The sequence below is a fragment of the Erythrolamprus reginae genome, chromosome 1 (genome assembly GCF_031021105.1).
Source record: "Erythrolamprus reginae isolate rEryReg1 chromosome 1, rEryReg1.hap1, whole genome shotgun sequence".
Lineage (NCBI taxonomy): Eukaryota > Metazoa > Chordata > Lepidosauria > Squamata > Dipsadidae > Erythrolamprus > Erythrolamprus reginae.
The window spans coordinates 422,052,069-422,079,888 of NC_091950.1; the positions used below are offsets into that span (position 1 = coordinate 422,052,069).

Sequence of the window (27,820 nt, forward strand, 5' to 3'; positions counted from 1 at the left end):
ATTCCTTCACATGCGCAAAAACAAAATCTTGCTGGGACGTGCGGGCATGCGCAGGAGAAGCAAAACTGGGTGCACATTATACTGGTAACAGCGATAGCGGCAACCTGCGCCGTATTACAACCCAACTCTCTGGCACATCTGGTTTTTGTGTGTGCTTTATTCACTTAAGAACTGTTTTGCTTTGCAAACAGAAATGTTTTCTGTACAATTGGGATTGTAAGTTGAGGCCTACTCGGATAACGAGAACATTAAATTGATGTTTTCTGCAGCATGCCGTGTCCCCAGAAAGATGTCCGGTGTTACTTCTCAAACACCCCAACTTGAAATACGCAACGACTCGATCCGTAGCAAAACATCCGATTGGTAAATATGATGTTTATTAACCCCGTTCCGTTTTTAGCAAACGTTCTTGCGTTTCTAGACATGTTTCCATAATAATAATAATAATAATAATAATAATAATAATAATAATAATTATTATTATTATTATTATTTATTAAATTTGTATGCCGCCCCTCTCCGAAGACTCGAGGCGGCTCACAATAACGATAAAAACAATATTATAATGGCACAAATCTAATATTAAAAAACTAAAAACCCTATCATAATTAAAAACCAAACAGCACATACATACCAAACATAAATTATAATAAGCCTGGGGGAAAGATGTCTCAAATCCCCCATGCCTGGCGGTATAGGTGGGTCTTAAGTAGCTTACGGAAGACAAGGAGCAGTTCTAATCTCCGGGGGGAGTTGATTCCAGAGGGCCGGGGTCACCACAGAGAAGGCTCTTCCCCTGGGGCCCGCCAGACAACATTGTTTAGTTGACGGGACCCGGAGAAGGCCAACTCTGTGGGACCTTATTGGCCGCTGGGATTCGTGCGGTAGCAGGTGGTTCCAGAGGTACCATAGTTATCGGGTGGTCCTTGACTTGCCAGCATTAATTTAATGACTGTTCAAAGTTGGCACACACAAAAAAGAGAGCCTTGCAGCCAGTCCTCACACTTATGACCATCTCAGTTTCCCCCACGGTCGCCTGATCAAAATTCGGCGGTTTAGCTTGCATGAATGATAGCTGCGGCATCCCATTCCCGTGGGAATCGCTGTTGGTGGCCTTCCCAGCCAGCTTCTAAGCAAGTGAAGTCATCGGCTAAGCCAGATTCGCTTAATGACTGCACGACTCACTTAGCAACTGCATTAATTTGCTTAACAACTATGGCTGAAAAAACGTATCAGGAAAGACTTCATGAACTCAATCTGTCTAGTAAAGGGTTAAATAAGGTTCAGGAGGGAAGTGTTTTTAATAGGAAAGTGAACACAAGAACAAGGGGACATAATCTGAAGTTAGTTGGGGGAGAGATCAAAAGCAACATGAGAAAATATTATTTTACTGAAAGAGTAGTAGATCCTTGGAACAAACTTCCAGCAGACGTGGTTGGTCAATCCACAGTAGCTGAATTTAAACATGCCTGGGATAAACATAGATCCATTGTAAGATAAAATACAGGAAATAGTATAAGGGCAGAGTAGATGGACCATGAGGTCTTTTTCTGCCGTCAGTCTTCTATGTTTCTATGTTTCTATAATAATAATAATAATTAATAATAATTAATAATAATAATAATAATAATAATAATAATTTATTAGATTTGAATGCGGCCTCTCTCCATAGACTCGGGGCAGCTCACAGCAACAAGGTCGAGGACTACCTGGAAATTTCACAAATAATAAATAAATATTAATATTTGTAATGTAAATAATATATTGATTTTTATATTTTATATATTATATATTAATTTAAATTATATATTACATATTATATATTATTGTATTATATATCAAAATACTGTAATTTATTAATATATTGATATATAATACAATAATATATAATATGTAATATTAATATTTATTATTTATGAAATTTATATATTATTACTGCAAATATTATACATACACATAACATAAATATTATATTATATTGTATTGTATTGCATTACATTACATTATATTACATTACATTACATTACATTATATTATATTATATTATTATATTACATATTATATTATATCATATCATATATCATATGTTATATTATTATGAATTATTAATATCATATAAATATTCAATATATTGCAGGATGAAGGCCTCTTTTGCATGTATCAGTTAAAAACACGCAAAGGAGGCCTTCATCTTACAGTGGGTAGACACTGGCTAAAATAACAATGATGATGGTATTAATATATAATAACTTTACTAAAAAATAAACCATAAATATATGATAAAATGTGGACACCCACCACATCCCTCTAGGGCAGGGGTAGGCAAAGTTGGCTCTTCTATGACTTGTGGACTTCAACTCCCAGAATTCCTGAGCTGGCATGATTGACTTTGCCTACCTCTGCTCTAGGGCCATCACAAAGAGGAGGACCGTGTCTTCTCTGGTGTCTCCAAAGGAGAGGTATTGATGGTTCCTTGGTTTCTCCTCCAGGTGTTGAAGTTGGCCCTCAGCCTCAAGGTGTTCTGAGGGCCGACATTTTGGATAAAATGAGGACCATCGTCCGACACGGGCTGGATTTCGTGGCAAAATTCAATGCAGGTACAGCATTATAAGGTAGTCCCTGTCATTTAGGGTCGCACCTTCTGCGGGTGGAAGTGTCATTTTTTAAAAACATCACCAAACCTTTTTTCTAGAATGTTCTCAGCGTCTTCACTGTTTTATGGGTTCTTTTATGTTGATGGCTTTTTAGAAAAAATAATATTTAGTATATTCAAGAAAAGTTAAAATGACTTAGAATAGCTTTCCCTGTACACTAATCGGCATATATCAAAATGAATTTTTCTTGCCTACAGCTCTCAAAGATATGCCCATGTTACACCAACACTCCGCCGTTTGCATTGGTCGCCCATCAGTTTCCGGTCACAATTCAAAGTGTTGGTTATGACCTATAAAGCCCTTCATGGCATCAGACCAGAATAACTCCAGGACCGCCTTCTGCCGCACGAATCCCAGTGACCGGTTAGGTCCCACAGAGTTGGCCTTCTCTGAGTCCTGTCGACGAAACAATGTCATCTGGCGGGACCCAGGGGAAGAGCCTTCTTTGTGGCGGCCCCAACACTCTGGAATCAACTCCCCCTAGATAATAGGATTGCCCCCACCTTCCTTGCCTTTCGTAAACTCCTAAAAACCCACCTCTGTCGTCAGGCATGGGGAAATTGATTCCCCTGGGCCATTTTCGTTTTATGTATGGTTTGTATGAGATGTATGATTGTTTTTTACATTAAGGGGTTTTAAACTGTTTTTAATTATTGGATTTGTACTGTTTTTATTGTTGTGAGCCGCCCCGAGTCTTCGGAGAGGGGCGACAAACAAATCTAATAAATAATAATAATAATAATAAATAACCCCCTACTTTGGCAGATCACCCTACACCACTACAGACAAAATGGTTATCCAACATCTTCTTTAAAACTTCCATTGTTGGAGCATTCACAACTTCTGGAGGCAAGCTGTTCCACTGATTAATCGTCCTAATCGTCAGGAAATTTCACTTTAGTTCTAAGTTACTTCTCTCCTTGATTTCTTTCCTTTTCTCCTTTATAAGGTGTGACATGAAAATTTCACCTTTCAGAATAGAATAGAACAGAACAGAATAGAATTCTTTATTGGCCTAGTGTGATTGCACACACAAGGAATTTGTCTTTGGTACCTATGCTCTCAGTGTACATAAAAGAAAAAAGATACATTTGTCAAGAATCATTAAGTACAACACTTAATGATTGTCATAGGAATCAAAAAGGCAATGAGGAAGTAATCAATATTAATAGAAATGTTAAGGGTACAAGCAACAAGTTACAGTCATTCAGTCATAAGTGGGAGGAGATGGGTGATAGGAATGATGAAAAAAAACTAGTAGTAATAGAAGTGCAGACTTAGTAAATAGTTTGACACTGTTGAGGGAATTATTTGTTTAGCAGAGTGATGGCGTTCGGGAAAAAATGTTCTTGTGTCTAGTTGTCTTGGTGTGTGGTGCTCTATAGCAATGTTTTGAGGGTAGAATGTTGTGGTTAGCTCTGGCCCAGCTCCTGCCCCAAGCAATGTGAAGGTGGATGTGGGGGAGACATCCACATGCCGCAGGCCTGTTTTGCTTCCAGTAGAATTTGTCTCCTCTGACCAAGGAAGCGTGAGTGACAGGGAAGAAGGGAGTTTGGCAGACAGCCCAGGAGGAGATCAATCATCTGTATCATCCCTGGATTCTGAACAAGAATTAATGACACATCCACGCATGCGTAGAGTGATGCATAGGAGACAACAACTGAATGATTATTACAAGAGAAAATGAGGCCACCTATGGTTGGGTGGGGCTGCTGTAATTAGTGCTACAGATAAAAGTTTAAGTTTAAGTTTTATTGGATTTATATGCCGCCCCTCTCCGAAAACTCGGGGCTGCTAACAACAATCATGAAAATATTCAGTGATCCCTCTATTATCGCGAGGGTTCCGTTCCAAGACCCCTCGCGATAATCGATTTTTCGCGATGTAGGGTTGCGGAAGTAAAAACACCATCTGCGCATGCGCGCCCTTTTTTCTATGGCCGTGCATGCGTAGATGGTGGAGTTTGCGTTCCCAGCCGCCCACGCAAAGGGGAAACCCCGGCTCCTCGCTGATGCCCCCGCTCGCCCGCCCGCCGCCCGCCGCCCGCCAGCAAGAGGGGGAGAGATAGAGAAAGAGAGAGAAGGAAAGAAAGAGATGAGAGAGGGAGGAAGAGAGTGTGAGAGAGGAAGAAGCAAGATAGAGAAAGAGAGAGAAAGAAAGATGAGAAAGGAAGGAAGAGAGTGACGTCATCGGGTGGAAAAATCGCGATATAGCGTTTCGCGAAGATCGAGATCGCGAAACTCGAGGGATCACTGTACAATAAAATCCAATACTAAAAGCAAATTAAAACCCCTTAATATATAAAAACCAAACATACATACAAACATACCATGTATACAGTTGTAACGGCCTAGGGGGAGAAAAAAGTCTTAATTCCCCCATGCCTGGCGGCAGAGGTGGGTTTTAAGTGCACCCTGGTGTGTTAGCCTCATGGCAGTTTATCTGATTCATTGTTTCATCAAGATCGTGGTTTTTTGCTGTTCAGAATTGTGTGTGTGGACTCTCTGGACTTTAGAATTGGACTCAATTTCCCAGTTATTGGGTGAGCAATTAGATTGCATTTCACCTGTGCCTTGTGTGTACCAGAAAATCCCTTTGACATTTAAAAGGGGAGCTGTTTCTGTTTTTCTGTTGATAAAGACTTTTGGGTTTTCCTTTTATCGTGTGGTGTGTGTCTTCCTGGACTAATTACCCTGTAATTACGGGCGGTTGAAACACGCCGGCAGAACATAGAAGTTGAAACAGTTTATGTCCAGGATGCGAGGGGTCAGTCAATATTTTCACAGCCCTCTTTTTGACTAGTGCAGCATCCCAACTGTAAGGAAGGTGATTTATTGAGAAGTTTCCAATCATCAGGTCTAACTGCAATTTACACAATTAGTTTGCTTTAACAAATAATCCATTGTAGTGGCTAAAATCATGATCAGCAATGGCATCTCTAAAACAAGGTCAATCGTTTGGCACAAACCTTTGAAGATATGCACCGTTTTCTCTACAGGACAAGAATTCCCTCCATGCACCATTGAGACTTATAAATTATTGGAGAAAATTGATTATCCCAGGAACCAAAAAAATGAGATTATGGCTGTCATTCACCCTAATTTACAGGTAAACGCGTGTGACGATTCTCCTATTTCTGAACAGCTGCGGTGGGAAATCTAATGTGTATGGTACAGGTATTCCTTGACTTACGACCACAATTGAGATCAAAAATTTGGTGGCTAAGTGAGACCGTTGTGAAGTTTTGCCCCATTTTTCACATTGGTTAAGTGAATCACTGCAGTTGCTAAGTGAGTAACACAGTTGTTAGGTGAATCTGGCTTCCCCATTGACTTATGCTGGTCAAAATCGGCTCATATCACTCTGAGACAGTGCAACCATCATAAGTACATGCCAGTTGCCAAGCCTCTGGATTTTTGCTGACGTGCTCGTGAGGATGCTGCAAAGGTCATGTGAAAAAGGGTCGTACCCAGTATCAGGCTCCTACTGGAACAGGGTGTTGGTAGAGGGAAGGCCACACCAGTAGGGGAAATGGAGCTGGAGGCTGTGCACGCTCGCATCGGAGCAGGATTGGAGCATGTGCAAAAAACAAAATCTTGAGAGAGGACACGCGTGCAAGAGAGAGTTCGGTAATTTTCAGCTATTTTTTGCTTCCGTGCTTCTGTGCAATCGCCAAAATCTCAGCCGCCTGCGTGTCTTCTTGCGAGATTTGCTTCCTGCGCTTGCACAGAAGCTAAATCTCACTCCGATGCATGCACGCGCCCACCAGACACTCAAGGGCACCTGCTGGTCACCTGGAGATGCGCGTACATCAGTTTTGCCTCCCACGGATAATTCCATCTGTCCGTCCATTACCCTGAGGGGGGAATTACTGACCCCTTTAGAGAGGATCCGCAACTTGGGCGTCCTCCTTGATCCACAGCTTACATTAGAGAACCATCTTTCAGCTGTGGCGAGGGGGGCGTTTGCCCAGGTTCGCCTGGGACACCAGTTGCGGCCCTATCTGGACCGGGAGTCACTGCTCACAGTCACTCATGCCCTCATCACCTCGAGGCTCGACTACTGTAACGCTCTCTCACTCTTTGAAGAGTGTTCAGAAACTTCAGACCGTGTAGAATGCAGCTGCGAGAGCAATTATGGGCTTCCCTAAATATGCCCATGTTTCACCAACACTCCGCAGTCTGCCCTGGTTGCCGATCAGTTTCCGGTCACAATTCAAAGTGTTGGTTATGACCTATAAAGCCCTTCATGGCATCGGACCAGAATATCTCCGAGACTGCCTTCTGCCGCACAAATCCCAGCGACCAGTTAGGTCCCACAGAGTTGGCCTTCTCCAAGTCCTGTCGACGAAACAATGTCGTCTGGCGGGACCCAGGGGAAGAGCCTTCTCTGTGGTGGCCCCAACCCTCTGGAATCAACTCCCCCCGGATATTAGGATTGCCCCCACCCTCCTTGCCTTTCGTAAACTTCTTAAGACCCACCTCTGACTTCAGACATGGGGGAACTGAGATAACTTCCCCAGGCCTATATAGTTTATGTATGGTATGTTGTGTGTATGTTTTTTAAATTATGGGTTTTTAGTTTTTTAAATATTTTATTTGTATTCTATATTGTTTTCTACTATTGCTGTGAGCCGCCTGAGTCTACGGAGAGGGGCGGCATACAAATTGAATAAATAAATAAATAAAATGTGTGCATATGGGGAATCCTCCTCGCGAGGGGCTCCCAGAGGCTCCGCTCCGCACCAGGTTAAGCCCCAGCAGCAACCCGTGATGCACTGAAGCCGCGAAAGGTGAACCGCGAAGTGGCGAGAGATCACTTTATTTTAGGCTTGCTTTAAAAGGCCTTATCCAAATGGTTGGCGTATTTATTTCGCAAGATTTATCTTGTTCCTGTCCCGTAGGATCAAGACTGGCAGCCGCTAAATCCGGGTGATCCCATATTTTTGAATCTGGACGGACGGACCATGGCGTACAATGGCGAAGGGACGGTGTACCCAACCTTTGTGAACGAAGCTGCCTATTACGAGAAGCAGCAAGCCTTCGTAACGACGGCGAAAGAAAAATTGAGCGCCAAAGGGCTCCGAGTCTCTTAAACCCGGGATTGTTTTTTAAACTTCCTCTGAAGTGCCTGCAAATATTTCCCGCTCAAGGTGGCCTAAAGACATTGTAGCTTCTAAAACCAAAACTTCAATTTATCACTGTGAGTCAGGGGTCGGCAACAATATTGGGTTGCTATTGGTATGGATAAGAACGCCGTACCGATTGCGAAAATTGAGCTGGGTGTGCAGCTTTGCTTCTGCTGCAGGCGCATGTGCGCATCCCAGCAAGATTTTGCTCCTGCGCATGGGCAGGAAGCAAAAATTCACAACGGGATGTGTGCTTGTGTGTGTGTGAGAGAGAGAGATTTCAGCAATTTTTTGCTTCTGCACATGCACAGAAGCAAAAAAAATAGTTGAAATCTCTCTCGTGTGCTTGTCCCTTGCGAGATTTTGCCTCCTGCGCATGGGCAGAAGCAAAATCTCGCTGGGATGTGCATGCACACCCGCAGCAGGACAAAGCTACGCAGGTAGCACACTGATAGCAGCAGAATTGGGAATCCACCCCTGGTTGGCAACATTAAACACATAAAGATCCCAACCGGAAGCGCCCAGTTAAATTCTGGAACCGACCGGAAGTCCAGTTCCTTCCCCCCACCATAGAGTCTCCTCCTAGCACGGCATCCTTTTTCCTCTGCTGACTGGAAGTCCATTTCCCCCCACCATAGAGTCTCCTCCTAGCAGGGCATCCTTTTTCCTCTGCTGACTGGAAGTCCATTCCCCCACCACCACCATAGAGTCTTATCCTAGCACGTCGTCCTCTGCTGACAGGAAGTCCATTTCCCCCACCATAGAATCTCCTAGAGCAGCATTTTTTTCCCTCTGCTGACTGGAAGTCCATTTCCCCCACCATAGAGTCTTCTTCTAGCACGGCATCCTTTTTCCTCTGCTGACTGGAAGTCCATTTCCCCCACCCGCCATAGAGTCTCCTCCTAGAGCAGCATCTTTTTTCCTCTGTTGACTGGAAGTCCATTTCCCCCACCATAGAGTCTCCTCCTAGAGCAGCATCCTTTTTTCCTCTACCTGTCCTAACCGAAACCCCTATCAAGTGTGGAGCCGACCGGCGACAGGGAACCGCAGAAGACAGATGAAAAGAGCCACATGCGGCTCCAGAGCTGCAGATTGCCGACCGCTGTTGTAAGAACTAGAGAGCACTTACTTAGAAAACAATGCACACTGTCAACAATTATAAAACTTTTTTTATGCACTTTACAAGTTGCTGTTTTTAACGCTTCTTTTTTTCAGGGCTGGGTTTTGAGGCTGCTGATAATCCTTGACTTATGACCACAGTTTATTTATTTATTGTTAGAGTTGAAAGGGACCATGTAGGTCATCAAGTCCAAGCCCCTGCCTGAGCAGGAATCCTAAAGCACCCCAGCCAAGTGGCAGTCCAACCTCCTCTTGAAAGTGTCCAGAATTGGGGAGTTCACAACCTCTGCAGGCAGGCTGTTCCATTGGTTGATCGCTCTGACCGTCAGGAAGTTCCTCCTTATCTCCATGTTGAATCTCTCCTTGGTCAGCTTCCAGCCGTTGTTCCTCATCCGGCCCTCTGGTGCTCTGGAGAATAGAGTGACCCCCTCCTCTCTGTGGCAACCCCTAACATACAGCTATCATGTCCCCTCTGGCCCTCCTTTTCTCTAGGCTGTCCATGCCCAGTTCCCGCAATCTCTCTTCGCAAGTCTTGGTTTCTAATCCCCTAATCATTTTGGTTGCTCTTTTCTGTACCTTCTCCAGAGTTTCAATGTCTCTTTTGAAGTGTGGTGACCAAAACCGGATGCAGTACTCCAGATGTGGTCTGACCAGGGCATAGTAGAGTGGTATTAATACTTCCCTGGTCTTGGAGTGTTGAGCCCCACAAACTTCGATGCTGATCCACAGAGTCGTTAAACAGGTTTTGCCCCCACTTCCTGACTGTTTTTGTTAATTGATGTTAAGTTAGCATGACGGTTCTTATGTGAATCTGACTTTGCTGGTCAGAAGGTTGCAAAACGGGAACGCATAACCCAGGGACACTGCAATCATCATAAGTACATAAAACTGGATGGATGACCTATTTTATGTCCATCGCAACTCTAATGAGCAAACTTCATTACGGTCGTAAGTTGAGGACCATCTCTAAGAGTTCAAATTTCTGGTTCTTTCCTGGCTGCCACAGAATTGTACACCGGGGAGATGAGAGGGGTTTATAAAACAATTGACTTTATTTCTCTTATTTGCAATATATATATATATCTACAGTGTCTATTTGTATATATATTTTTAAAAAACAACACAATCCCATGTCTGATAAATCCCTGGATAAAATCATCCGGTTTGGAAAAATGACAAATGCCGTATGTGTCTCTCGCTTTTCCACAGGGAGATTTTTTTTTTGCCAAATTGCACATCTGGCTGTAAAGTGCAGATCAAAAAGGAGCTATTTGCTCTATGGCAACGCTCACAAAACATCACTTACAAAAAACACACACCAAGAAATACTTGAATAAATACTGCACATCCGTGGAATTAAAAAAAATTCTTTGGAGAAGCATGCATCTCTTTATTTCTCTCTCTTTTTCTTTTTCACTCTCTTTTACTCTCTCTTTTACTCTTTCTTTTTCTCTCTCTTTTTCTCTCTCTTTTCTTTGTCTCTCTCTCTCTCTTTTACTCTTTCTCTCTCTTTTTCTCTTTCTTTTACTCTCTTTTTCTCTCTTTTCTTTGTCTCTCTCTCTTTTACTCTTTTATTCTTTTTTTCTTTCACTCTTTTCTCTCCTTTTCTTTCTCGTTCTTTTTCTTTTTTTCTTTCACTCTCTTCTCTCTCTTCTTTCTCTCTCTCTCTTTTCTCTGTCTTTTTCTCTCTCTTTTACTCTTTTTTCTTTCACTCTCTTTTCTCTCTCCTTTCTCTTTCTCATTTTCTTTTCTCTTTCTCTTTTTTCTTTCACTTCTCTCTTTCTCCTTTTCTCTTTTTCTTTCTCATTCTTTTTTTTCTTATTCTCTCTCTCTTTCTCTCTCTCACACACACACTCACACACAACACACACACACACACAGTGTACAAAAGTGTACAAAAATGCCCCCCAAATATCACCTCCCCAAATTTACCATGTAAAAAAAAAGTGATGTTTCTTTTCAAGGTAAATAGAAAAACTCTTGCAACACCCTCATCCGGGAAGTGTCCTTAGTGATAACGGTGCGGCGAAACCTCTGCCATCTCCACCCACCAGATGTTTACTCCTAAAAGTCTTCTTTCTCTGCCTGAGGACAAACCAGAATCAATCTTGGTTCGTTTCCAAGATTAGCCAACATTGGCTTGAGGTCACCTCCAGGTAGAGCATGGAACTCCGTTGACCCAGGAGACCCGTTGACCCCCAGGGCTGGTCCTGACCCACTTCGCTGACTCTCTAGCCCGTCAGAGCGAAAAAGGAGAGAAGGTCCCAATCCACCAGGAAAAAAAATCATCCCCAATGTGCTCAATACTGCAGATTTTGTGCTGTGATTTCTCTTGAAATCTGAAATGTATTCCCCTTCGGGTCAGGCCCTTGTTCGCCAACGAAAGAAGTCGACGGCTTCCCACAGAGTTGAGACAATCTAGGTTAGCAGCACCCTTTTTCTCCCCTGCTTGCAACTCTTGGCCAACATTCTTGTGACAGCAGTGGGGTTGCCCCTCTTCGTCTGAACACTAGTCTAACCGAGCTCAGGAACCCGGGTGCATCCTCCTGCTCCTTTTGCGTCGCTTCTCTGAAAACGTCACGGTCTTAAAAAAGCTCCCGGTGCCGGGCACAACTTAAACGGTGGTCTCTGGCAAGTCATAAATTTCTTCGTAGGCGTTCAGCGTGGTTTTGCTGTTACTCCTTGAGGTGTCTTGCACTCTGCTGCACTCTGAAACGAGAAACGGGAAAAGCAGGTTCATTTGCAACTTCCGATGCCTCTGTTCTGACTTAACTATAGTCCTTCCTGTTAATGACTACTTCACCTTCAACTGCAGCAATACACGAGCACGTAACAGATACAAAGCAAATGTTAATGGCTCCAAACTTGACTGCAGAAAATACGACTTCAGCAATAGAGCGACCAATGCCTGGAATGCCCTACTCGACTCTGTGCTTTCTTCCCCAAACCCCAAAAACGTTAACCTTAGATTGTCTACAGTCGACCTCTCCCCAATTCTAAGAGGTCTGTAAGGGGCGTGCATAAGCGCACCATTGTGCCTAACGTCCCTTCCCTACTGTCCTATTATCCTCTTTTATCCTTACTTTTTATTTATGTTATGTTTATAGAAACTACTACTATCCTATACATGTTTAACAAAGAAACAGAAAGAAAGAAAGAAAGAAAGAAAGAAAGAAAGAAAGAAAGAAAGAAAGATAGGAGACAGATGAAGAAAGAGTAGTAGATCCTTGGAACAAACTTCCAGCAGACGTGGATGGTAAATCCACAGTAACTGAATTTAAACATGCCTGGGATAAACATATATCCATTGTAAGATAAAATACAGGAAATAGTATAAGGGCAGACTAGATGGACCACGAGGTCTTTTTCTGCCGTCAGTCTTCTATGTTTCTATGTTTCTAAGAATAGAAACATAGGAAGGAAGGAATGGATAGAGATGGACGGAGAGAAAGACAGATGTATAAACAGATAGATAGATAGATAGATAGATAGATAGATAGATAGATAGATAGATAGATAGATAGATATAGATCAAATAGATTGATGGATATATAGAGAAGATAGAGATAGATATAAAGAGATTATACAAGAAAAAGAGGAGAAAGAGAGAGTGATGATAAATGATTAGATAGATAAATAGATAGATAGATAGATAGATAGATAGATAGATAGATAGATAGATAGATATAGATCAAATAGATTGATGGAAAAATAGAGAAGATAGAGATAGATATAAGGAGATTATATAAGAAAAAGAGGAGAAAGAGAGAGCGATGATAAATGATTAGATAGATAGATAGATAGATAGATAGATAGATAGATAGATAGATAGATACATACATACATACATACATACATACATACATACATACATAGACAGACAGACAGAAAGAAAGAAAGAAAAAAAGAAAAAAGAAAAATAAGGAAGGGAAGGAAGGAAGGTCATAAGTTGATTACCTGTATATATTTCTATTACCTGGAATTGATTATTAAATGGTAACCAACATATGTACCTCTATTATCAGCAAACATTTTTAGGGGGAAAAAAAATCTAGACTTAGTTTTTAACTATAACTCAGCGGCGTTCAATTACCTGTAGCTCCTGGATCCTCGTTGATAAAGGCCACGTGGGTTTTCCACTCCGTCCATTTGACTTCATTGATTCTAGTTAGAAAGTGTATAAATTAATTCCATTTACCTAAACCACACCTACATAGTGTGCAAAAGAGACAGTCAAAATGCTAATGAGAAGCAAAATGACCAAAATAATCTTCTTGCCAATCATCAACACCAGAAATGCAATGCCAGGATTAATGCGAGAGCAACTATGGAGAAGAAAATAATTCTCCAATCAAGAAACTGCCCATTCAGAGAAACCATCAAGCAACAGTCTCCGAGTCTTCGGAGAAGGGCAGCATACAAATCTAATAAATTGAATTGAATTGAACTGAACAGCCTATTAAAGGGAAACACCAAGAACACTCCTACAAACAAGGGCAGGGCAAGCTCCCACTCCCCTCAAGTACTGATGGTGTTGCAGAGTTGGGTAATGAAACATCTGCAAATAATGAAAACAACCAAGCTCAGACAGCATTAAGGACCGCCCAGTTATCCTCTTCTCCTTCTCTTTCTCCTGCTCCTTCCCTTCCTTCTTTTCTTCCTGCACAACCCCATCTCCCTTCTACTACTGATGATGTTCCCTAGTTGGGTCATGAAATGTCTGCAAGAAAACCATCAAACTCAGAGAACACCAAGGACCCCACAGTCCTCTTATTCCTCCTTTCCTTTTTTTTCTCCTTCCTTTCTTCCTTCCCTCCTTCATTCTCCATTTCCTTCTCATTTTTCCTTTCTTTCTTCCTTCCTTTCATTCCTTCCCTCCCTCCCTCCTTTCTTCTCCATTTCCTTTCCTTCCTTTTCCTTTTCCTTCCTTCCTTCTCCATTTCCTTTCCTTCCTTCTCATTTTTCCTTCCTCCCTTCTTCTTTCCCTTCCTTTCTTCCTTCCTTTTCCTTTTCCTTCCTTCCTTCTCCATTTCCTTTCCTTCCTTCTCATTTTTCCTTCCTCCCTTCTTCTTTCCCTTCCTTTCTTCCTTCCCTCCTTCCTTCTCCATTTCCTTTCCTTCTCATTTTTCCTTCCTTCCTTCCTTCCTCCTTTCTTTCTTTCATTCCTTCCTTCCCTCCCCCCTTTCTTCTCCATTTCCTTTCCTTCCTTCTCATCCTTCCTTTCTCCCTCCCTCCCTCCTTCCTCCCTCCCTTTCCTTTCTTTCATCCCTCCCTCCTTCTCCATTTCCTTTCCTTCTCATTTTTCCTTCCTTCCTTCCTCCTTTCTTTCTTTCATTCCTTCCTTCCCTCCCCCTTTCTTCTCCATTCCCTTTCCTTCCTTCTCATCCTTCCTTCCTCCCTCCCTCCTCCCTCCCTTTCCTTTCTTTCATCGCTCCCTCCTTCTCCATTTCCTTTCCTTCTCATTTTTCATCCTTCCTTCCTTTCATTCCTTCCTTCCCTCCCTCCCTCCTTTCTTCTCCATTTCCTTTCTTTCCTTTTCATCTTCATTCCTTCTTTCCCTCCTTCTCCATTTCCTTTCCTTCCCATTTTTCCTTCCTCCCTTCTTCTTTCCCTTCCTTTCTTCCTTCCCTCCTTCCTTCTCCATTTCCTTTCCTTCTCATTTTTCCTTCCTTCCTTCCTCCTTCCTTTCTTTCATTCCTTCCTTCCCTCCCCCTTTCTTCTCCATTTCCTTTCCTTCCTTCTCATCCTTCCTTCCCTCCTCCCTCCCTCCCTTTCCTTTCTTTCATCCTTCCCGCCTTCTCCATTTCCTTGCCTTCCTTCTCATTTTTCCTTCCTTCTTCCTTTCTTCCTTCCCTCCTTCCTTCTCCATTTCCTTTCCTCTTCTCATCCTTTCCTTCCTTCCTTTCCTTCCAGTACTGATGATGTCGCTTAGTTGGGCAGTGAAACATCGGCAAGAAAACTACCAAGCTCAGAGCACCATAATCCAACTCTTAGCTACAAATATTCTCTTCTACGAGAAATTCCTTCTTCCGTTTCATCCTCATTGCTGCAGAAACACTTTCCTTATCTCAGGACTTCCTCTGCAAATCCATTCTCCTCTCTTTGCCCCCCCCTCCCCAGCAAAGCAAAACCCCTCTTATCCGGCCCACCAGCCCTTACCTTAAACACAACCGCGTGTCGTTGTCGGCCACTTTGCACCATTCCCCGAGTTCGAATTTCCTCCTCAGGAACCTCGGGAGAAGTTTTTCGATCTCCACGATCGTCCTGGCTCTCTGGGATAAAACCAAGAAGGAAGTTTCAAAAGAAGATCCCCAAACGTTTTTCTGTCCGCAGGTGAAAATAAGTGACACACACACATACATATCCCCCCCCAAAAAATTTGCTCTGAATACAATCCCCCCAAAGGTGCTTTTTCAACAGGCAACTGGAGGTTTTTTTTTCTTGAAGACGTTTCACTCTTTGTCTGAGAAGCTTCTTCAGTTCTGGCGGAATAGTAGAGAACAGAAGGATTGATATTCCTTGCAGTCATCTGGTCGTTAGTGATGTGAGTGGTGAGTGAGCCGACTTTGCCTAGCCCTGCCCTAGACCATCTGGATTCCGCCCCGAGTCTACGGACAGGGGCGGCATACAAATCCAATAAAATGAAATGAAAAAATGAAATTCAATCCCGTTTCCCCCCCAAGGGACTTTTTAAAATCCGACCTGCAGCCTCCAGATGTGTTCGCTCTCTTTGGAGATGTCTTCCACCGTTTCTCCCATCAGGGCGATCAGCATGTTGAGGAGCAAGACGAAGGTCAGGATCACGAAGGAGATGAGGAGCAGGAGGAAGAGGATGGGGTACTTGGCGTTTTTCGGGACGTCCAACTCGCCCAGGCCCAAGGTCAGCATGAATAAGTCCACCTCGATGCTTCCCAAGACGCTGTACTCGTTGCATTTGCTGTCTTCGGGACACGACTCCACCAGGGCAGCAAGAGCTGGGGGGAGAATAGGAGGGGGGAGAAAAGTAAGTCTTTTTTTATTAATAGCAATAGTTTGGCGGGAACCAGGAGAAGAGCCTTCTCTGTGGCGGCCCCGGCCCTCTGGAACCAGCTCCCCCCGGAGATCAGAACTGCCCCCACCCTCCTTGCCTTTTGTAAAGTTCTTAAGACCCATCTCTGCCGTCAGGCATGGGGGAACTGAGACATCTCCCTTGGGCCTATACAGTTTATACATGGTATGTTTGTTTGTATGCTTGCTTTTAATAATGGGGTTTTTAGTGTTTTTTAAATTATTAGATTTGTTCTTACATTGTTCTTGTTATTGTTGTGAGCCGCCCCGAGTCTACGGAGAGGGGCAGCATACAAATCTAATAAATAATAATAATAATAATAATAATAATAATAATAATAATAATAGCAATATCACTACTTTATTTATTTATTATTTTATTTATTTATTATTTGGATTTGTACGCCGCCCCTCTCCGAAGACTTGGGGCGGCTACTACTACTACTACTACTAATAATAATAGAAGAGAAGCAGCTAGAAAAATTGCCAAAATACGAAGAGTTAAAAATCGAGCTGCAACAACTCTGGCATAAGCCAGTGAAAGTGGTCCCAGTGGTCCTTGGCCCGCTGGGCACAGTGCCAAAGGATCTCAGCGGACATTTGAAAACCATCGGAATTGACAAAATCTCCACCTGTCAATTGCAAAAGGCCACTTTACTGGGATCGGCAAACATAATTCGCTGCTACATCACGCAGTCCTAGGTGCTTGGGAAGTGCCTGACTGGTGATGAAATACGAAATCCAGCATAGTGATCTCGTTTGCTTTGTTGTATTAATAATAATAATAATAATAATAATAATAATAATAATAACAACTACTACTACTACTACTACTACTACTACTACTACTACTACTACAACAGAGTTGGAAGGGACCTTGGGGTCTTCTAGTCCAACCCCTGCTTATGGAGGAAACCTTACACCACTTCAGACAGATGGTTATCCAACATCTGCTTAAAAACTTCCAGTGTTGGGGCATTCACAACTTCTGGTGGCAACTTCTGTTCCACTGATCAACCATTCTGACTGTCAGGAAATTTCTCCTTAGTTCTAAGTTGCTTCTCTCCTTGTTTAGTTTCCACCCATTGCTTCTTGTTCTACCTTCAGGTGCTTTGGAGAATAGCTTGACTCCCTCTTCTTTGTGGCAACCCCTGAGATGTTGGAAGGCTGCTATTATGTCTCCCCTGGTCCTTCTTTTCATTAAACTAGCCAGGCCCAGTTCCTGCAACCATTCTTCATATGTTTTAGCCTTATATTTTATTATTATTAACCTTATATTTTATTATTGTTTATTTATTAATTGGACTTCTATGTCCAATTAATGGAAGTTGTTGAAAAGGACTATGGAACCTAAACCAGAGATATTTCTTCTGGGCATCTTACCAGAGAATTTAAATAAAGAAGAACTATACACTGCTCAAATAAAGGGAACACTTAAAAAACACAATATAACTCCAAGTAAATCAAACTTCTGTGAAATCAAACTGTCCACTTAGGAAGCAACACTGATTGACAATCAATTTCACAGGCTGTTGTGCACATTCAACTTTGTACACAACCAAGTGTTCAATGAGAATATTTCATTCATTCAGATCTAGGATGTGTTATTTGAGGGTTCCCTTTATTTTTTGTGCAGTGTATTTAACTGTACATATGGTGACAGCAGTTAGAATAGTATATGCACAAAATTGGAAATTGAATAAGATACCAAACAAAAGAGAAATGCTGTGTAAGATTTTCGAATGTGCTGAAATGAATAGACTTGCTGTTAAACTTTAGGATAAAGAAGATTCTGACTACTATAAAATTGGGGAAAATACAGTATTTGCTCATGAATCCTACAGATTAATGTTTTTATGTCTAGCTAGTTTTAAAGATCTGAGAAAGGAAATGTTATATATTCTTATTTTTAGGCAATGATACTGTGTTTTTTTTATCATTTTATGTATGTTTTATTGTATGTTGGAGAAATAAATAAATAAATAAATAAATAAATAAATATATGTCGATTGTTCTGAGTTCAGGTTTTGCCCCGTGTAATATTTTGAGTGTCTATGCGACGTTTCAGTGAAATCACATTCACCATCATCAGGCTGAAGTTGTAAGCTTCGTGCTGCTGTAAATATAGTTTGTTTGCAACTGCCATTTGTTCCTTATATATAGTGGTGGGGGTGGAGATTTGGTTTGAATGTAGCAAGTAGATTGGGTGTGTTTTAATAATTTGATTGGTTGGTGGAATCACATTTAATTGAAGGATTGACATGGTGATGATTATATGTTTTTTTTGTTTAAGGCTGGTTTCCAAATTTCTGGTAGGCGGGACGTGTCATTTCGTTTGTTCATGCTGAGGGGATGTTTTTCTATCTCTATGGCTTCCATGATTATTCTTTTACATACGTGTACTGTTTTGGAAAGTAATTTAGTTTTTTCAAAGTCAATTTCATGCCCTGTTTTTTTAATGTGCTGGACAAGGGAGGAAGTTTTTTCTTCTTTTTTGACTGCATTTTTATGTTCTGCAATGCGTGCATTTATATATATATATATATATATATATATATATATATATATATATATATATATATATATATATACACACTCAAAAAAAAGTGGATGGCACAGCTGGCAAACCCATTGTGCCTTCTCTGAACACTGCGCCCACAGTCCACGGATGCCCTACCGAATAAAAGCATCAAATTCAGTTTACCTACGCCAAATCCAAACAAAAACACCAGATAGACGGCAATAAACTTGATCACGTCATGCAAAATGACCTACAAGACAAAAGAAAAAAGCAGGAATGGTGAATTTAAAGCACAGGAAAATAAATGACGCTGCTCTACTATTTCTGAATGTATTTACATGGATAATTTGGTTTCCAGCAGTGGAGATAGGCCTCCACTTGAGATCATTTAGAATAGAATAGAATGGAATTGGCCAAGTGTGATTGGACACACAAGGAATTTGTCTTGGTGCAGATGCTCTCACCGTACATAAAATAAAATATACATTTGCCAAGAAACATGAGATATAACACTTAATGATTGTCATAGGGGTCAAATAAGCAATGAGGAAACAATCAATATTAATAAAAATCTTAGGATACAAGCAACACCTGGTAGTCATACAGTCCTAAGTGGGAGGAGATGGGTGATAGGAATGATGAGAAAAAACTAGTAGTAATAGTAGTGCAGACTTAGTAAAAGTTGACAGTGTTGAGGGAATTATTTGTTTAGCAGAGTGATGGTGTTTGGGGAAAAACTGTCCTTGTGTCTAGAATAGAATAGAATAGAATAGATTTTTTTATTGGCCAAGTGTGATTGGACACACAAGGAATTTGTCTTGGTGCATATACTCTCAGCGTACATAAAATAAAATATACATTTGTCAAGAATCATGTGGTACAACACTTAATGATTGTCATAGGGGTCAAATAAGCAATGAAGAAGCAATATTAATAAAAATCTTAGGATATACGCAACAAGTTACAGTCATACAGTCAACATGGGAGGAAATGGGTGATAGGAATGATGAGAAAAACTAGTAGAGTAAAAGTGCAGATTTAGTAGAAAGTCTGACAGTGTTGAGGGAATTATTTGTTTAGCAGAGTGATGGCGTTCGGGGGAAAACTGTCCTTGTGTCTAGTTGTCTGGTGTGCAGTGCTCTGCAACGTTTTGAGGGTAGGAGTTGAAACAGTTTATGTTCAGGATGTGCAGGGTCAGTAAATATTTTCACCATCCTCTTTTTGACTCGTGAAGTATACAGGTCCTCAATGGAAGGCATTTAAATAATGGACGAGTTTGTAGGAAATGATGGAGGTCTTCTTGCCTAATGCAGTTTTTCCCTCAAACCTGGGCATTTGAAGATGGACGGACATCTACTCCCAGAATTCCCCAGCCAGCATATCTTTAAGCACGCCGATTGGGGAAATCTGGGAGTTGAACTCTAGACATCTCAAAGGATGTTGGAGAATCAGGTATGATCACCAGGGAACTAATGTATAGAATAGAATAGAATAGAATTTTTATTGGCCAAGTGTGATTGGACACACAAGGAATTTGTCTTGGTGCAGATGCTCTCAGCGTGCATAAAATAAAATATACATTTGTCAAGAATCATGTGGTACGACACTTAATGATTGTCATAGGGGTCAAATAAGCAATGAAGAAGCAATATTAATAAAAATCATAGAATAGAAGCAACAAGTTACAGTCATACAGTCAACATGGGAGGAAATGGGTGATAGGAATGATGAGAAAAACTAGTAGAATAGAAGTGCAGATTTAGTAGAAAGTCTGACAGTGTTGAGGGAATTATTTGTTTAGTAGAGTGATGGCGTTCGGGAAAAACTGTTCTTGTGTCTAGTTGTCTTGGTGTGCAGTGCTCTGTAGCGACGTTTTGAGGGTAGGAGTTGAAACAATTTGTGTCCAGGATGTGAGGGGTCAGTAAATATTTTACCCGCCCTCTTTTTGACTCGTGCAGTATACAGGTCCTCAATGGAAGGCAGCTTGGCAGCAATTGTTTTTTCTGCAATTCTGATTCTCCTCTGAAGTCTGTGTCGGTCCTGTTGGGTTGCAGCACCAAACCAGACAGTTATGGAGGTGCAGATGACAGACTCAACGATTCCTCTGTAGAACTGAATCAGCAGCTCCTTGGGCAGTTTGAGCTTCCTGAGCTGGCGCAGAAAGAACATTCTTTGTTGTGCTTTTTTGACGATGTTTTTGATGTTAGGTGACCATTTTAGGTCTTGAGATATGATAGAACCTAGAAATTTGAAGGTCTCTACTGTTGATACTGTGTTGTCTAGTATTGTGAGAGGTGGAAGGGTGGAAGGGTTTCTCTTAAAGTCTACCACCATTTCTACGGTTTTGAGTGTGTTCAGTTCTAGATTGTTCTGGTCACACCACAAGGATAGTTGTTCAACTTCCCGTCTGTATGCGGAATCATCATTGTCTCGAATGAGTCCGATCACTGTTGTATCATCTGCAAACTTCAGTAGTTTAACAGATGGATCGTATGAGATGCAGTCATTAGTGTATAGAGAGAAGAGAAGTATATTGTGGATTGTTAATAGATATAATATCAGATAAAGATGGATGGATGGATGGTTGAATGGATGGATAGATAAATGGATATAGAATAGATATAGAATATCCCAGTTGAAAGGGGCCTTGGAGGTCTTCTAGTCTAACCCCCTGCTTGGGTAAGAGACTACACCATTTCAGACAAATGGTTATCCATCTTCTTAAAGACTTCCAGTGTTGGAGCATCCACAACTTCTGGAGGCAAGCTGTTCCACAAATTAATTGTTCTGACTGTCAGGAAATTTCTCCTTAGTTCTAAGCTGCTTCTCTCCTTGTTTAGTTTCCACCCATTGCTTCTTGTTCTACCTTCAGGTGCTTTGGAGAATAGTTGGACTCCTTATTCTTTGGGGCAACCCCTGAGAGGTTGGAAGGCTGCTATCATGTCTCCCCTGGTCCTTTTTATTAAACTAGCCATGCCCAGTTCCTGCAACCATTCTTCATACGTTTTAGCCTTATATTTTATTATTATTAACCTTATATTTTATTATTGTTTATTTATTAATTGGACTTCTATGTCCAATTAATGAAATATGTTGAAAAAGACTATGGAACCTAAACCATCTTAACAGAGAATTTAAATAAAGAAGAAATATACACTGCTCAAATAAAGGGAATACTTAAACAACACAATATAACTCCAAGTAAATCAAACTTCTGTGAAATCCAACTGTTCACTTGACAATCCTTAGTTCTATGCGGCTTCCTTGTTTAGTTTCCACCCACTGCTTCTTGTCCTACTCTCAGGGGCTTTGGAGAGAGAGAGAAAGATGACAGATTGATGAAGAGAGAGACAGACAGACAGATGAAGAAAGAGAGAGAGAGAAAGATGATAGATGGATGAAGAGAGAGACAGACAGATGAAGGGAGGGTAGAGAGGGACAGACAGACAGACAGACTATAGAAGAGTTGATTATCGAGTCTGCGGAGAGGGGCGGCATACAAATCAAATCAAATGAAATCTTTATTGATTGATTGATTGATTGATTGATTGATTAATTGATTAATTGATTAATTGATTAATTGATTGATTGATTGATTGATTGATTGATTGATTGATTGATTAATTGATTAATTGATTGATTGATTGATTGATTGATTGATTGATTGATTAATTGATTAATTGATTAATTGATTAATTGATTAATTGATTAATTGATTAATTGATTAATTGATTAATTGATTAATTGATTAATTGATTAATTGATTAATTGTGGGCAGCTTCCCTCTTAAGAGAATTCAATCGCTGGGCCTGGCCCAAGAGAGCCAAGACCTACCCAACAGGGCTTTGCAAAGGTTGCCTTACCTGTTGAATCATGACGCTGTAGATGCCCATGGATTGCAACCCCCGTGTGAAATACAACATGTTGGCCCAGCCTAAGGACATGGCCAGGACCAGGCAGGGCAGGTGGCCTTTGTAGGAGAAAAGGTAGAGGAAGACCGAGACAATCACCAGCACCGCCTGGATGAAACTGGGGAAATCCACAAAAACGTTAGCTTTTAATTTTTATTCTTCCTCCTAATTAGATTGCTAGACACATTTAATATTGCATTGTTTCAACATGGTGGTGTTTATATAGCAATTCCAATAGCATTTAGACTTATATTCTGCTTCACGGTGCTTTCCAGCCCTTTCTAAGCAGTTTATAGAGTCAGCCACTTGCCCCCAACAATCTGGGTCCTCATTTGACCCATCTCGGAAAGATGGAAGTCTGGGTTGACCTTGAGCCCCTCAGGATCGAACTGCTGGCAGTGAGCAGTGACTTAGCCTGCAATACTGCCTTCTAACCACTGTGCCACCATGACTATGTATGTATATTGTTCTGAGTTCGGGTTTTACCCGGTGTAATATTTTGAGTGTCTATGCGACGTTTCGGTGAAATCACATTCACCATCATCAGGCTGAAGTTGTTAGCTTCGTGCTGCTTTGAATATAGTATATATATACCGTGTTTCCCCGATAGTAAGACAGTGTCTTACTTTCTTTTTACCCCCAAAAGCCCCACTATGTCTTACTTTCGGGGTATGTCTTACATACCCCCCCCCCCCCCGCCGTTTCCCGCCTTCACTCACCAAATTGACAGGGTGAAGTCGGGAAGATCCAGGGAAGGTTTCTTCGGCCGCCCAGCAGCTGATCTGCTCGGCAGCGCGGCAGCAGCCCTGGCGGCGGTTCCCTCCGCTTTGATGGCGCTGGTCCGCTCGCTCGTCCCCGCAACCGACCCGCTTCCCCGACATGCGTCTGGAAGGGAGGAGCCGCTCTGCGCAGTTGGGCAGCCCTGCCTGCCGGAAAGGAGGCGGGCGAAGGAGGGCGCAGCTCCGCCCGCCCGCTCGGCTCGCTTCTACAACTTCGGACCAGCGCCGTCCTTCGCCTCGCATTTCCGGGTTGGCGAGCCTGGATTGTTTTTCCTGCGAGCGCTGGTCCCCGCTAAGCGTTCTGCGCCTGACTCGGCGAGGCGAGAGGGAAGAAGGAGAAGCGCAAGTGGATGCGGAGCGCCCGGGAGGCATTTATCCTTCCTTCGCTCCGCATCAACTTGTGCTTCTCCTTCTTCCCTCTCGCCTCGCCGAGTCAGGCGCAGAAGGCTTAGCGGGGACCAGCGCTCGCAGGAAAAACAATCCAGGCTCGCCAACCCGGAAATGCGAGGCGAAGGAAGTTGTAGAAGCGAGCCGAGCGGGCGGCCGGAGCTGCGCCCTCCTTCGCCCGCCTCCTTTCCGGCAGGCAGGGCTGCCCAACTGCGCAGAGCGGCTCCTCCCCTCCAGACGCGTGTCGGGGAAACGGGTCGGTTGCGGAGACGAGCGAGCAGACCAGCGCCGTCAAAGCGGAGGGAACCACCGCCAGGGCGCCACGAACTGCTCCAACGCCTCCCTCGCTTTTAGTACCGTGTTTCCCCGAAAGTAAGACATATGTCTTACTTTCGGGGTATGGCTTATATTAGCCGACCCCCCTGAAACCCCCCATATGTCTTACAATCGGGGGGGGTCTTACTATCGGGGAAACATGGTATATATGAAGGTCTTGGCATATTCAGGTTTCTTCCCGTGTAGGATTCAGAGATTTCTGGCGACGTTTCAATGAGGTCCCATTCGTCATCTTCAGGCTGGTGCTTCTGTCCTTGTTCGCCCTAGTGGGACCTCGTCGAAACGTCGCAAGAAATCTCTGAATCCAATGCTGGCTGGGGAATTCTGGGAGTTGTAGTTCACCCATCTCAAAATTGTCCTGAGCTTGAAAAATGCTGGTTTAAAAGGAGAATTTCTGTAATCTTGCAAACCTAGATTGGTTTTTGAAGTTGGAGTGAGGCAAAGGGAGCACAGCTATAGGCAGTCCTTACATTAGGACCACTGTAGAGCCTGAACATTACTGTCATAAATTGCAAGGACCGCAAAGCGAGGTCATCCCATCACTTACAAGGCAAAATGGAACCAGGCGTCGGAGAGGATCGTTTGCAGGTCGGACGGCCGCAGCAAGAAAATGGCCACACTCTGTAGGCAGAAATAAAACAGACGATATAACACTCTACTACGCCCTGGTCCGACCACACCTGGGGTACTGTGTTCAGTTCTGGTCACCATACTTCAAAAGAGACATTGAAACTCTGGAGAAGGTGCAGAAAAGAGCAACCAAGATGATTAAGGGATTGGAAACCAAGACTTACGAAGAGAGACTGAGGGAACTGGGCATGGATAGCCTAGAGAAAAGGAGGGCCAGAGCGGACATGATAGCAGTCTACAAGTATACGAGGGGATGTCACAGAGAGGAGGGGATCACTTTATTCTCCAGGGCACCAGAGGGCCGGAGGAGGAACAACGGCTGGAAGCTGACCAAGGAGAGATTCAACATGGAGATAAGGAGGAACTTCCTGACGGTCAGAGCGATCAACCAATGGAACAACCTACCAGCGGAGGTTGTGAACTCCAACACTCTGGACATTTTTAAGAGAAGATTGAACTGCCACTTGACTGGTGTGCTATAGGGTTCCTGTTTGGGCAGGGGGTTGAACTCGATGGCCTTCATGGTCCCTTTCAACTCTAACAATAAATAAATAAATATGCTAGCCTGGGTGGACGTGGCTGACTGGATGGGTGTGGACAGCTCTATGCCACTCACACTGGCCATGGCCAACTGGATGGCTGTGGCTGATGGTGGGCATGGCCATCTTTATGCCACTCACTGGCCATGGTGGACTTGGTGGGCGTGGCTGACTGGGTGGGTGTGGCCAGCTTGACGCCACTCCCCAAACTACTAACATGTTTTCTCTTTTTCTCGGTAAACCAGGCCAAAGTTTTTACTTATTTATTTATTTTGTCCAATACACAATGAGGGTTTTAGTGGGTATATATCTTTATACACATAGTAAAATACATGATGAAGGTTATAGAGGAGATACTCATAGTAAAATATATCTAAGAAAGAATAGAAGAGAAGGTATAGTAATAGCACATATCAATGAAAGAATAGAAGAAGAGATATAGGAATAGAAGAAAGGTATAGGAGATATAGGAGAGCAATAGGACAGGGGACGGAAGGCACTCTAGTGCACTTGTACTCACCCCTTACTGACCTCTTAGGAATCTGGATAGGTCAACCGTAGATAATCTAAGAGTAAAGTGTTGGGGGTTTGGGGATGACACTATGGAGTCCGATAATGAGTTCCACGCTTCGACAACTCAGTTACTGAAGTCATATTTTTTACAGTCAAGTTTGGAGCAGTTAATATTAAGTTTAAATCTGTTCTGTGCTCTTGTGTTGTTGTGGTTGAAGTTGAAGTAGTCGCCGACAGGCAGGACGTTGCAGCACATGATCTTGTGGGCAATACCTAGATCTTGTTTTAGGCGTCGTAGTTCTAAGCTTTCTAGGCCCAGGATTGAAAGTCTAGTCTCGTAGGGTATTCTGTTTCGAGTGGAGGAGTGAAGGGCTCTTCTGGTGAAGTATCTTTGGACATTTTCAAGGGTGTTAAGTTATTATTTATTTATTATTTATTGTTAGAGTTGAAAGGGACCCTGCAGGTCAACAAGTCCAAAGCCCTGCCTGAGCAGGAATCCTAAAGCACCCCAGCCAAATGGCAGTCCAATCTCCTCTTGAAAGTGTCCAGAGTTGGGGAGTTCACAACCTCCGCAGGCAGGTTGTTCCACTGGTTGATCACTCTGTCCATCAGGAAGTTCTTCCTTACTTCTAGGTTGAATCTCTCCTTGGTCAGCTTCCAGCCATTGTTCCTCGTCTGGCCCTCTGGTGCTCTGGAGAATAGAGTGATCCCCTCCTCTCTGTGGCAACCCCTCATATACCTGTATACAGCTATCATGTCCCCTCTGGCCCTCCTTTTCTCTAGGCTATCCATGCCCAGTTCCCGCAATCTCTCTTCATAAGTCTTGGTAAGTGATGCAGGTTGCCCCCTTACCTTTTCCAGGCCAGCTGGATCACGCCACATTGCGGGCCAAGTCCAGCCCACGGGTCTTGTGTTTGACACCCTGGTTTAGAAGGCAACGCCTGGGCAGCCCAAGCAAACAGCCGATGACTTAAAGACAGCAATCAACAGACCACATTTACAACAACACTATAAATACCACACTGCTAGAGGTAACTTCCCTGAGGATGGACTCCAGCAGGAATCCAAAAACTCGGACAGGGTGTCCAGGGGGCAAAGCATTCTGAAATTACCTGATATTTCCCTGACATTTCCCTCTAAATTGCGATCTAATTAAGGCCCAGTCATAGATGGACCCGTTCAATTTTGTCAATATCTTTTTGTAGGTGAGGTCTCCAGAACTGAACACAGTATTCCATATGTGGTCTCACCAGATCCCGCTATATAGAGTGCTGGTGAGACCACATTAGGAATACTGTGTTCAGTTCTGGAGACCTCACCTACAAAAAGATATTGACAAAATTGAGCGGGTCCAAAGACGGGCTACAAGAATGATGGAAGGTCTTAAGCATAAAACGTATCAGGAAAGACTTCATGAACATCTGTATAGTCTGGAGGACAGAAGGAAAAGGGGGAACATGATCGAAACATTTAAATATGTTAAAGGGTTAAATAAGGTTCAGGAGGGAAGTGTATTTAATAGGAAAGTGAACACAAGAACAAGGGAGCACAATCTGAAGTTAGTTGGGGGAAAGATCAAAAGCAACATGAGACAATATTATTTTACTGAAAGAGTAGTAGATCCTTGGAACAAACTTCCAGCAGACGTGGTAGATAAATCCACGGTCACTGAATTTAAACATGTCTGGAATAAACATATATCCATCCTAAGATAAGATACAGAAAATAGAATAAGGGCAGACTAGATGGACCATGAGGTCTTTTTCTGCCGTCAGACTTCTACGTTTCTATGTTTCTATGACGTAATACTAAACGGCTAAGCCATGGAGAAATATCAGTAGCTGAGGAAGCAAGTTGTTGCCACAGTTATGCTCATTTTTGCTTGACTCTTCCAGGCAGCGCGATCCATTTTTGGTTTTTTGACATGATCTTCCCCCGACTTTTAAACATTTAAATACAGTTGGTTTTCCCCCCGTGATTTATCCCATTTTTTTTCATGGATTCCCTGATATTTCCCGAACCACCAATTTCCCTGATAATTCCCAGTTTTCCAGATTTGCTGGACACCGGAAGACAAAACCTCTGTATTCGGTGACTGACCCAGTCTGGATCCCGCAACATTATCCTGGGATGTGTAGAATCAGTCTCATTTATGAGGAATATCAGCGCTTACCTCTTTAATAGCAATAAACACAGCTCCCAAAATAACCATGGCTTGTCCTGCCAACTGCAACCAATTCAGGTCTCCGATCAGTG

The 27,820-nt window shown here is 42.7% G+C and overlaps 2 protein-coding genes across 6 annotated transcripts in view; one reads left to right on the forward strand and one right to left on the reverse strand.

Moving 5' to 3' along the window:
• Window positions 1-8,967, forward strand: part of ASPA (aspartoacylase) — a 29,588-nt gene extending 20,621 nt beyond the window's left edge. Inside the window, exons 3-6 of the mRNA XM_070735409.1 lie at window positions 270-363; window positions 2,490-2,597; window positions 5,653-5,762; window positions 7,558-8,967. Coding sequence (XP_070591510.1) covers window positions 270-363; window positions 2,490-2,597; window positions 5,653-5,762; window positions 7,558-7,749 — 504 coding nt within the window. The 3' untranslated portion in view covers window positions 7,750-8,967. The remainder of the gene's footprint in view (window positions 1-269; window positions 364-2,489; window positions 2,598-5,652; window positions 5,763-7,557) is intronic.
• A 963-nt stretch (window positions 8,968-9,930) lies between these two features.
• TRPV3 (transient receptor potential cation channel subfamily V member 3) overlaps window positions 9,931-27,820 on the reverse strand; it is a 33,626-nt gene continuing 15,736 nt past the window's right edge. For 4 of the 5 annotated variants that reach the window (XM_070735406.1, XM_070735403.1, XM_070735404.1 and 1 more), the window contains 8 exons: window positions 27,738-27,820; window positions 24,430-24,503; window positions 22,333-22,498; window positions 18,653-18,719; window positions 15,604-15,875; window positions 15,061-15,173; window positions 12,995-13,065; window positions 10,434-11,610 (listed from right to left, as the gene is read on the reverse strand). The exon at window positions 27,738-27,820 is cut by the window's right edge and continues 19 nt beyond it. In XM_070735406.1, the coding sequence (XP_070591507.1) occupies window positions 11,516-11,610; window positions 12,995-13,065; window positions 15,061-15,173; window positions 15,604-15,875; window positions 18,653-18,719; window positions 22,333-22,498; window positions 24,430-24,503; window positions 27,738-27,820 (941 nt within the window). In that variant the 3' untranslated portion in view covers window positions 10,434-11,515. Of the gene's footprint in view, window positions 11,611-12,994; window positions 13,066-15,060; window positions 15,174-15,603; window positions 15,876-18,652; window positions 18,720-22,332; window positions 22,499-24,429; window positions 24,504-27,737 lie in introns of all 5 variants that reach the window. The other variant, XM_070735405.1, reaches the window with a different exon arrangement.